Raw genomic sequence first — 12,675 nt, forward strand, 5'->3', positions numbered from 1 at the left:
GACAATTTCCATCATACAATGTAACTTGCACCAACATAGTAAACTAAGTAAACTTGAAATAGAAGAATTCATCAGTCTGGTTAAGTTTACTTTTAACAATAACTTTTTTGTTTTTAACAGAATAATATATCAACAAAATGGCCTTCCAATGGGATCCCTCGCATCGGGCATCATGGCTGACATTTACCTAGACCATCTAGAACATACACACATCAGCAAAATGAAACACATTTTTTTCTGGACCAGGTTCGTCGATGACACCTTCACAAATATAGATGGCAGACACACTAACAGCCTAACCATTCTTGAAGAGTTGAACAAACTGAATCCCCATATACAATTCACAATGGAAACAGAGTCCAACCGTTCTCTAAATTTTTTAGACTTAACAGTCACAAGAAATCAACACTCACTTACTTACGACATTTACGGGAAACCTACACAAACTATCAACACTATAAAACAACACTCAATCCACCCTAGCTCCCACAAAAAAGCAGCCTACTATATCTTAGTCCACAGGGCTTTTAATATTCCATTAACCCGCTCCAACCCCAAAATTACCGTGCAGTCTCAATTGTTCACATATTATCTAAAATAATTGAATCGGTTATTTATAGTCAACTTAGTAACTACTTTGAAAATCATGCCCTGTTGTCTAGTAATCAATATGGATTCCGACAGGGTAAAAGTACTACCTCTGCGGTTCTGGAAATTGTCAATCAAACTTTAACAGCCTTTGAAAATAGGAAAATGGTTTCTCTGGTTTTATGAGATTTGAGTAAAGCATTTGACTGTATAGATCAGGACATTTTGTTGGGAAAACTTCAGTATTATGGCATAAATAGTCCCACTTTGGATGTAATTAAGATGTATTTAAGTAACAGATGCCAGTTTGTTGCAATTAGAAATAGACATTCCACATTGAAAGATGTTATTACAGGCATTCCTCAAGGATCTGTTCTTGGCCCATTTCTCTTTAATGCTGCTGTTAATGACCTACAACAAAATGTTATGTCACAATCAGTTGTATCATATGCAGATGACACAACACTAATCAACATGCATCAGGATGTATTAAATCTACAAGAGATGTCACAAGAAGCTCTTAGGACTGCAGTGAAATGGTTTTCATCTAATAAACTACTCTGCAACGAGAATAAAACCCAACATATTCTGTTAGGATTGTCCAATAATATAGAAATTCAGTCAGTCAAGCTACTGGGTATTCATACTAATACCAAATTAAGCTGGGAAGTACATGTCAATCATGTCTGTAAAAGGTATCACGGGTCTCATATCTTATGTGGAAATTGAGGGAATTAGTAACAGCAGACTATTTGAGAATAGCATATTTTTGGACTTTTCCAGTCCCAAATTTCATATGGGCTGCTATTGTGGAGACATTCATCTTATGTCCATAATGTATTGCTAATTCAGAAGAAGCTTGTTCATGTAATGTGTAAAGCTGGTTTTTCTGAGCACTGTCATCCCCTTTTTATCAGGCTTAAAATATTAACAATTATAAATCTATATATTTTTATCTCATTATTGTATGTTAAAAACCATCTGAATGAATTTACCATCAGGGAAAACATCCATCAACACAATACTCATAATAAGGGTAATATTGATGTCCCAAGACATAGACTTGTGAAAACAGGTAACTCACATAAAGTAAATAGTATAATATTTTTTAACAAATTACCATTCTCTGCACAGGATATGTCCATCAATAATTTTAAAAGAAAACTGTATAACTGGATGTTGGAAAATCCATTTTATGATGTAAAGGAATTCTTAGAAATGAAAACTGTTAATATTGACTTTTAATAACTGTATATAGATAGTAGAAATAATACTGTAGTATTGAATGACAAAACCTATTTCATGTAAATGATCAATGGTGAATAAATATTCTTATTCTTATCAGGACAATCACTCATTCCAATGGATACAACAAAAGGTTCATCGACCAAATTATATCTAAAATCCAAAACAAACCTAAATCTACCTCTTATCAAAGAAAAGAAACAAAAAGACAGCTTTTCAGTTTTTACCTTCAACAACGATTCAGTTTACCAAATAACAAACCTATTTAAGAAACACGGGGTAAAAATAGCATTCAAAACAACCAACAACAATCGTTCTCATTTCCACAATCCAGGGACCGTGAATAAAACGGACAAATTTGGCAAATCAGGCATCTACAGATTACAGTGCCAAACTTGTACAGCAAGCTACATCGGACAGACAGGACGGAACTTTAACACCAGGTACACTGAACACATTAATGCAGTTAAACATAACAGACATTCAGCCATGGATCTACACATGCACGAATCCAATCATAAATTCTCCGACATTGATAAAGACATGCAAATTATTGAAACCATGGAAAAGGGACCCCTACTTAATATCAAAGAAATATTTTACATATCATTAGACCAACAAGTTAATTTTAATCATAATCTGAGCCAATCCACTGAAAAAACAAACATTCTTTACGAGCCCATTCATGTAGACAGAACGGCTCGACAACAAAGCACTTCCCCTCCCCTCTCTCTCTCACACACCCCTTCCACACCTCAACCAATCCAAAGCAAGCCACACCTTTCCCCCACTCTCCCAACCAACAATAGCACCGCACGCACGCACAAGCACAGTTGAAAAGATCGCAACCCACTCTTCAAACGGCTGGTCAGCACGAGCGGACGGAGTGAGTAAATTAATGAAAACAACATTTCATTTTAACTCGAACACACACACAACAGTTTCTCATTCTGTCTTTCTCTTTTTCCTCAGACACCTTCAATGCACGTTTCCATAAGCCAAGGCCATACCATCACCATACTACAACAACAATAGTGACGACAGTTACAACTACAACAGCAAGTATTCCATATTGAAGGATGTTCCCCCAGCTCTTCAACCAGCTTAATTCTACTAATAGTTCATTCCATCTATCATAAAACACTGCAAGCTCATGTAAACTAAAACCAGCAAGTATCTTGATTCAGGACCGACAATTAAGTTCCATGTTCCACTAACACACGATATCAATTTTAATATAGACCCAAGATCTCTCTTAAATACGAAGCATCTCAGACCAGTGTGTAACTTCAGCTGTTCACCAAACGTTTCATGTGATGTGTGGTTGTAATAGTCAACAAGTCTTTGTGTTTTTTTTTTTTTTTTTTTTTTTTAAAAAGGTTCACATATTCTGGTTGATTGTGACAAGTCCGCTCGACAAGTCTATGCCAAGTTATGTAAACACACAACGATATTTTACTCAGATCCAAGAATATTAAAGTGCCAAGTGTTTTGCATGGTGTATAAACCTTCAATCAATTCATTTCAACAGGGTTAATGCATTAGTTTCCAGTAGACAGAAGCAGGACCAGCAGTTCTATTCTGTGTGCCATGAACACATGACAATTTTTGAAACCAAAAACCAGAACTTTAAATACCAAGTAGTTTATCTTTAACACTCAATGTATATTTATTTCACTAGTTTAGTCAGGAGAAGCAGGACAGTCAAACCCATAAACGTTCTTGTAACGCTAATATTTCATATGGTTGTTGTTGTTGAGTCATCAGTCCATAGACTGGTTTGATGCAGCTCTCCATGCCACCCTATCCTGTGCTAACCTTTTCATTTCTACGTAACTATTGCATCTTACATCTGCTCTAATCTGTTTGTCATATTCATACCTTGGTCTACCCCTACCGTTCTTGCCACCTACACTTCCTTCAAAAACCAACTGAACAAGTCATGGGTGTCTTAAGATGTGTCCTATCATTCTATCTCTTCTTCTCGTCAAATGTAGCCAAATCGATCTCCTCTCACCAATTCGATTCAGTATCTCTTCATTCGTGATTCGATCTATCCATCTCACCTTCAGCATTCTTCTGTAACACCACATTTCAAAAGCTTCTATTCTCTTTCTTTCTGAGCTAGTTATCGTCCATGTTTCACTTCCATACAATGCCACGCTCCACACAAAAGTCTTCAAAAACATATTTCTAATTCCGATATCAATGTTTGAAGTGAGCAAATTTCTTTTCTTAAGAAAGCTCTTCCTTGCTTGTGCTAGTCTGCATTTTATGTCCTCCTTACTTCTGCCATCGTTGGTTATTTTACTACCCAAGTAACAATATTCATCTACTTCCTTTAAGACTTCGTTTCCTAATCTAATATTTCCTACATCACCTGGCTTCGTTCGACTGCACTCCATTACTTTTGTTTTGGCCTTATTTATTTTCATTTTGTACTCCTTACCTAAGACTTCATCCATACCATTCAGCAACTTCTCGAGATCTTCTGCAGTCTCAGATAAAATAACAATATCATCGGCAAATCTCAAGGTTTTGATTTCCTCTCCTTGGACTGTGATTCCCTTTCCAAATTTCTCTTTGATTTCCTTTACTACCTGTTCTATGTAAACACTGAAAAGGAGAGGGGACAAACTGCAGCTTTGCCTCACTCCTTTCTGGATTGCTGCTTCTTTTTCAAAGCCCTCGATTCTTATCACTGCAGACTGATTTTTATACAGGTTGTAGATAATTCTTCGTTCTCGGTATCTGATCCCTATCATCTTCAGAATCATAAATAGCCTGGTCCAATCAACATTATCGAATGCCTTTTCTAGATCTACGAATGCCATGTACGTGGGCTTGTCCTTCTTGATTCGATCCTCTAAGATCAGACGTAAAGTCAGGATTGCTTCACGTGTTCCTACATTTCTTCTGAAGCCAAATTGATCTTCCCCCAACTCAGCTTCAACTTGTTTTTCCATTCTTCTGTAAATAATACGTGTTAAAATTTTGCAGGCATGAGATACTAAACTAATAGTGCGGTAGTTTTCACACCTGTCAGCACCGGCTTTCTTGGGAATAGGTATAACAACATTCTGCCGAAAATCGGATGGGACTTCTCCTGTCTCATACATCTTGCACACTAAATGAAATAACCTTACCATGCTGGTTTCTCCTAAGGCAGTCAGTAATTCAGAGGGAATATCATCAATTCCAGGTGCCTTGTTCCTATTTAGGTCACTCACAGCTCTGTCAAACTCTGACCTCAAAATTGGGTCTCCCATTTCATCAGCATCAACAGCCTCTTCATGTTCCAGAACGAAATTATCTATATCGTTACCTTGATACAACTGTTGGATACGCTCCTGCCATCTTTCTGCTTTGTCATCTTTCCCTAAAAGTGGCTTTCCATCTCAGCTCTTAATATTCATGCACCTAGATTTCCTTTCTCCAAAGGTTTCCTTGATTTTCCTGTATGCAGCATCTACCTTTCCCAGGACCATACAGCCTTCGACATCCTTGCACTTCTCCTTCAGCCATTCTTCCTTAGCTACCTTGCACTTTCTATCCACTTCATTCTTTAATCGCCTGTATTCTTTTCTGCCCTCTTCATTTCTAGCATTCTTGTATTTTCGTCGTTCATCAATCAGGTCTAGTATCTCCTGAGTTATCCACTGATTCTTAGTTGATCTTTTCTTCCTTCCTAACATTTCTTCAGCAGCCCTACTGACTTCATTTTTCATGACTCTCCACTCTTCCTCTACTGTGTTTCCTTCGGCCTTTTCATTTAGTCTTTGTGCAACATGTTCCTTGAAACAATCCATCACACTCTTTTCTTTCAACTTGTCTAGATCCCATCTTTTTGTATTCTTTCCTTTCTTCAATTTCTTCAACTTCAGATGGCATTTCATGACCAACAAGTTGTGGTCAGAGTCCACGTCTGCTCCTGGGAAAGTTTTGCAATCCAACACCTGGTTTCTGAATCTCTGCCTAATCATAATGAAGTCTATTTGATACCTTCCAGTGTCTCCAGGTCTCGTCCACGTATACAGCCGTCGTTTGTGGTGTTTGAACCAAGTATTGGCGAGGACTAAATTATGGTCAGTGCAGAATTCAACCAGCCGACTTCCTCTTTCGTTCCTTTGTCCCAATCCAAATTCTCCTACTGTGCTACCTTCTCTTCCTTGGCCTACCACTGCGTTCCACTCTCCCATCACAATTAGATTCTCGTCACCTTTGATATATTGTATTAAATCTTCTATCTCCTCATATATTCTTTCAATTTCTTCATCATCCGCTAAACTAGTAGGCATATAGACCTGCACTATTGTGGTGGGCATTGGTTTGGTGTCTATCTTGGTGACAATAATTCTTTCACTATGCTGGTCGTAGTAGCTTATCCACTGCCCTATTTTCTTATTCATTATTAAACCAACTCCTGCATTACCCCTGTTTGATTTCGTGTTGATAATTCGGTAGTCGCCTGACCAAAAATCCTGTTCTTCCTGCCAACGTACTTCACTTATACCAACTACATCTAACTTTAGCCTATCCATCTCCCTTTTCAGATTCTCTAACCTACCACAACGATTCAAACTTCTAACATTCCACGCTCCGACTCGCAGAATGTCAGTATCCATCTTCCTGATGATCGCCCCCTCTCGTGTAGTCCCCACCCGGAGATCCGAATGGGGGACTAGTTTACCTCCGGAATATTTTACCCGGGAGGAAGCCATCATCAGTACATCATTCATACAGAGAGAGCTGCATGTCCTTGGGAGGTGGTTACGGCTGTAGTTTCCCGTTGCTTTCAGCCGTGTAGCAGTATCAACACAGCTAAGCCATGTTGAGTATTATTACAAGGCCGTATCAGTCAATCATCTAGACTGCCGCCCTTGCAACTACCGAAAGGCTGCTACCCCCCTTTCGATGAACCATTCGTTAGTCTGGTCTCTCAACAGATACCCATCCGATATGGTTGCACCTGCGGCTCGGCTATCTGCATCATTGGGACACGCAAGCCTCCCCACCGCGGCAAGGTCACATGGTTCGCAGAGGAGGTTCATATGGTTATAAGTGTTTTAATTTGAACAAGTGTGTTATCAAACAATACAAGTGTTCCCAGTGTTCTGTGTACATGAACGCGCGACAGTTTAGACTAAAGCTATGTCTTTACATTTTGCTTCATTGTGTGTCAAACCAAGAATGCTCTTAGAGGGCCGAGTTTTCCACACCATTATAAGTGTCCTTATTGTGTTTTGTATGTATTTTCAATCCAGTACATGTAATTCCAGTGTTCCGTGTTCTATGAACACAAGACTGTTAGAGCCAGAACTGGGAACTTTCTAAGCTCCAAGTTTTCCTTGGCAAGTGTATGTTGCGTTTCAAGGTAATATCTATCAACTCAATGATGTATTTCCATGCAACCACCTGTAGGTGCATGGATTTTTCATTATGATGATTGTTATCAGTTTCCCCTTTATTTAATTTTCACCAAGAACTGATGATGACTCCATGGGAGTCGAAACCGGTCTTCTTATAATTGAATAAATTGTTGTAATGTGTTGAATGGTGGAACATCCCTCAAACTCTACATATCACACACATGCAAGGGAAATAATATCTTCAGCTATTGCAGAACCTGTTCATCCGCAAAAATTGGAAATCAAACTACAAAGCAAACTTCCCCTTGCATGGGGATTTAGCATGGAAGATCTGAATCTTTTCTGGAATCCTCTTTTCTCACCCCAAACCTTGTGATGTACTAAATCTGTTCTCACTATCTAGTGGTAGATCGCGATTAATGAGTTACCGGCCCTTGTAATAGAGCTTAATTATGAATATAACACGTAACCCTGTATACATTACCGTCGTGTAAATTATGCTCACTGATTGAGGAATTTTCTCCAGTTCTTCAGTTTATCCATTCGTCATCATTAGAGTAAAATCTTCAACATTCAGGGCAGGCAGGTATAAGGAATGCTAGGGCATTGAACCAATGAGGAGCCATATGTGAGGCTTGAAAGGCCATGAGATATTGTTTGGGCTAAATGTGTGTTAGATAGGCGTGAAGCCGTTATATTTGCCTGGGAACGTAAATTTGAATATGTTAAAGAGCCAGCCTATGAATGAGCTCGATTATGCTTCGGGCTGTGATATTATGTGAAAGAATCTTTTCCTCGTTGTCGAGAAGAAGTTGGCCGTGGCCCGACTTGGTTCATTTTGTTAGTTCCTAGAGAGGCAGGTAGTTTTGTCACAGCTGATTGTACTGTGAGCCCATTAGAAAGAGAGAGTATTCTATGAGGGTGACCGCTAGATTTCAGGAATACTGCTCCCGCACCCAGTTACTTGCTTGTTGTCCCTTACAGCTGATTTGCCCGAGCCACGAGGGGAGAAATGACAAAGTGGTGTCTAGTAAAGACACAAGCCCATCGAACGTGTTAGAGTCGAGGTCGACTTCCAACCACTCTATTTTCGACAGTATAATTATATGTGTGTTTATTTCAGGTGATCTTCATGTGTGCATTTTGTGCTGTATATAATTTGTGTCTTGTATTTACATTTGCAATGGAATCACGCCCTATAATAGAATCTGTGTATTTTGGAGGGATATCTGAGGGACAGCCCTGAATTAGTGTTGATATTTTGTGTATCTGAATTGTCAGACTGTAAATAATGTGTAATCAAACCAATAACTACTTAATATACTGATTATTATGTGCGCATTCACAGAGACGGTATCATATCGCGCCTTAGGGCTACTGACAGAGGAAGTTAACGAATCAGTCTACACCATAAGCGAATGTAGTGTGAATCCAAATTTGCAGTGTAAATATAATGTATTTGTGATTTAATTTGCAGGATGTACCCATGTTGCTTTGTTTGATTTATGTAATTATTTGGTTGTGTGTCACCGCTACAGACCGTTATTAGTCGTTTCACATTGTTTTTTTTAAATTTGCATATAAATTAGTATGAGCTATATACATGTTTTTGGGATAATAAATCCATTATACCCGTTTACGCATGTATCTTTCAGTAGCTATGCATCCACTTTTCCTGTCTACATACCATTAGTATGATTTAATTAGAGATCTTCGTGTTGCCCTTTATTTTTCTAACATAACCATGCGTTTCTACCCTTAACTTAGCCCAATTTGGAGACAGGAAATGGTGCAGTACCTGCTGGCATCATATTGGGGAGACAACATAAAGTCCTTGCATATTCAGATGATATTGTTCTCATTGGCCACAATAAATTATAAATTAGGCAGTGGAACTAGAGGAAATGGCAGCAAAAATTGGCTTACGGGTAAATGATAAAAAGACACATTACATGGTTGTACAGAGACCGAATCATGAGAAGGTTGACAGATTGCCTTTGAAGATTGGGAAATATATATTTAAAAGAGTAGAGAAATTTCAATACCTTGGTGTATTAATCGATGAGCAAAACCAAATGCAACAGGAACACCAAGCTAGAATTAAGAATGCAGATAAGGCATTTTACTCTATGAGCCCTATATTAGGCTCCAAGTTTTTGATAAGGAATGCAAAAATAATTATCTAAAATACAATCATTCGACCAGTACTTCTGTATGGTTCCGAGACATGGAGTATAACCAAGAAAGAGCAGCAGCAGTTGCAAGTCTTTGAGAATAAAGTTTATAGAAAAGTGTTTGACCCATGGTTCAATCCTATCTCTCATAGCTGGCAGAAAAGATCTAATTATGAGATTTACACCCTCTCTCAACAATACACTATAATGGGTGTGATAGAATCCAACAGACTGCACTGGGCTGGACATGTACTGAGGATGCAGGATAAAAGAGCACCAGTAGATCTATACAAGGGATCTCTTAATGGGAAAAGACTTTAAGGAAGACCCCGAAGCACCTGGAAGAAGGAGATCAACAAGGTATGCTGGACCCTCCAAATTGATAACTGGGAAGAGCAGGCTCGAGATCGAAAAGGATGGAAGAGGATTGTGAGATCGGCACGGGAATTTCACATCCCTCACAAGCCTATGGATTAAGTGAGTGAATATTCCTGAACCCCTCCCAGCTGAGAGACAGAATATTTTTGTGTGCACAACATTGCTATATTATAGGAACTGTCCTCTCAGGATTTGTAAAACAACTAAAGTGGCCTTGTGGTTTCAGAAAGTTGACAACAACTAGTGTCAGCTCACTTTGGTCCAAGGAATCTAAAAAGAGGTTCATTGTACAGGAACTTCCATATTTACAAGGCTTGTTTTCAATAGATGCGTATCTGCTCATATTGCTATGTTGCTTGATGCTTGTTGTTTTAAGGGGCCTAACATCGAAGGTAATCGGCCCTATTGTTATGTTTCCAACGTGAATATAATGGTTGCCTTTTAAGGAAAAGAACAATGAAATAATATGTTAGCATGCGTTTAGGCCCAGCATTATTTGGAGCTTGACATGCTTTACTATGTATAAGTTGGCAATACTAATTGGGTGACATGGATACTGTCTGCCTAGCACAATGACAGCAACACAATCCATGCCTCACCTTTCTTTTGTTGTCAGTAGTGAGCCTCTGCACACTTACGTGTGGTTATGTATACATAAAGAAGAATGGTTTCCCATGCTCTCTATTCAAAAGCAGAATACTGTGATATGGTACTTACATTGGAAGCTATCAATGGAAATGCTAAGGCCCCTGAGAAACTGTGCAGGGAAAGATTTCTTTTACGTCAACGACATGTGTGGCTATCTGGTAACGTTATTCTGCCTGTTACTGATACAAGTCACTCAATAAGCAGTCGTGTGGGGTGCACTGGAAGACCAAATCTTGGAACTTGATAAAATCTCTCATTGCTTCTACTTTGCCTCTCCTAACCCAAATATCACCAAATAGTAACATGTCCACATGCATTCTATTATGTAGCTCAGCCAGTCATACAAAGTCCCATCAACATTGATAGTGCTCAAAGAATTTCATTTTGTTGGCCTGTCCAATGAAAGTGAGACTCCACCACTCACCAAAGATTGCTAAAGACACGGTGAATATACTCGGCACATTTCTGTGAAATCATTATTACTGTGCGAATTTTATGAGATATAAATATCTTCCTGCATAGCCATTCCAGCATCATATTTTTTAGTTTCAAATCAGAACTGCTCATGTTGTATCAATTTTCTAAAAAGAAATAGAGAAGCAGGTAATGAATCATTGTCGTACCAGTGAAAACCGCTATGTGAAATATTTCACCTTAGAATTTAGGCAGTAAAGTTCTATCATCTAAGGTACAATATTGTGTAAGTTGTTTCAATAATTCCTCATTCACCGAGCGAGGGGCTGTGTGGTTTGTGTCAATTAGCTGTAAGCTTGCATTTGGGAGATAGCGGGTTCAAACCCCACTGTGGGGAGCGCTGAAGATTCTGTGGTTTCCAGTTTTCACATCAGGCAAATGCTGGGGCTGTACCTTAAACAAGGCCATGGTCGCTTCCTTCCCCTTCTAGCTCTTTCCTATCCCATAGTTGCCATAACACCTATCTGTGTTGGTGCGACATAAAGCAAACTGTAAAAGAAAAATTCTTAGTATGCTGCAGGTCAGTATTTTTTTTTAAATATCATCATAGCAGTTTTCGCAGGCACATCAACAAAATGTAAAGCTATATTTTATGCAAAGCATAAGGGACATACTCAGAGCACTGTGCATTGAAGAATAAACAATACATACAAGCACTGGTACAGGGGATTGTATCTACAAAAAACTGATTACATCAAAAAGATTGTAACTCTGGTATTCTTAAAAGAATTCTTTAAGCACAAGGAAACATACCATCTTTTGAGCCAACAGTGGTAGGTACTTCATTTTCTGTTCTTCAGTTCCCACTTTTCTAATCAAGGCATTAATCAAGGTGTTCTGAATATCAACAAGAACAGTGACAGCAGGATCTACCTTAGCTAGTTCTTCTATTACTAAAATGGAAGCAAAGAATGAAGAACCAGTACCACCATATTCTGGTTCAATTTCTATGCCCATAAGCTGAAACATAAAAGCAAACAAAAAAAAAAAATTAAAATAAAGAAGTAAAATAATTTATTACTCAAAGAAAACAATGGCTGAAGGCATCACATCTCAAAGCATTCCTACACACACCATGAAGGCCCCTGGGAGAGCACAAGGTAAAGGCTTCCACTATCTGTAATCAAAACACAAAGTGATAAAGTAAGTAAGCTTGTAGTTTAACAAAACTCTCGATATCATGATGATAGACATGGTACCTCTATATGTTTATAAACTATTCATTTTAAAAATCCCACACACACAATGGCTGGGATTTGAACTGAAGCCATTTTTATAAGAAACCAGTGACTATGTCTCTCACTGAGAGGCAAAGAGTACAAAGAGAGATCGAGTGGTTGCTTTTTTCCCCCAGTAATTAACTTTGTACTATTATCTATTGTAGGCTGTGTTAACTGCAGGGCCATGTGACTCTACACAAGTGGTAAGTCATGCTTTAAAAATTTCATGACGTCCTGATGGGAAACAAACCCCTTCACAGAGAACCATGCACATCATCACTGCCTCTGCTAGGAATCCCCCAACCAAGGCCATGGTCGCTTCATTCCCGAATAGGTCTTATGGCAATGAAGGGATAGGAAAGGCCTAGGAGTGGGAAGGAAGCAGGCATGGTACAGCCCCAATATTTGACTGGTGTGAAAATGGGAAGACCTATCTGTGTCGGTGCGACGTAAAACAAATAGCAAAAATAAAAAATAAAGTCCTTCTCATAGAGCATTCTGGTGGCAAAAAAGAGATCTATAGTTGATCTATGAAGTCTAAATCTATGTTGTTACTCCTCAAGTGTAGGTTCAACCTAT

At 38.6% G+C, this 12,675-nt stretch overlaps 1 protein-coding gene across 1 annotated transcript in view; it reads right to left on the minus strand.

Annotated features, from left to right (window-relative positions):
* Positions 1-12,675, minus strand: part of LOC136862773 (short/branched chain specific acyl-CoA dehydrogenase, mitochondrial) — a 158,669-nt gene that overhangs the window by 78,735 nt on the left and 67,259 nt on the right. The window contains exon 4 of the mRNA XM_067139019.2: positions 11,630-11,836. Coding sequence (XP_066995120.2) covers positions 11,630-11,836 — 207 coding nt within the window. The remainder of the gene's footprint in view (positions 1-11,629; positions 11,837-12,675) is intronic.

This window comes from Anabrus simplex, chromosome 2 (genome assembly GCF_040414725.1).
Source record: "Anabrus simplex isolate iqAnaSimp1 chromosome 2, ASM4041472v1, whole genome shotgun sequence".
NCBI lineage: Eukaryota > Metazoa > Arthropoda > Insecta > Orthoptera > Tettigoniidae > Anabrus > Anabrus simplex.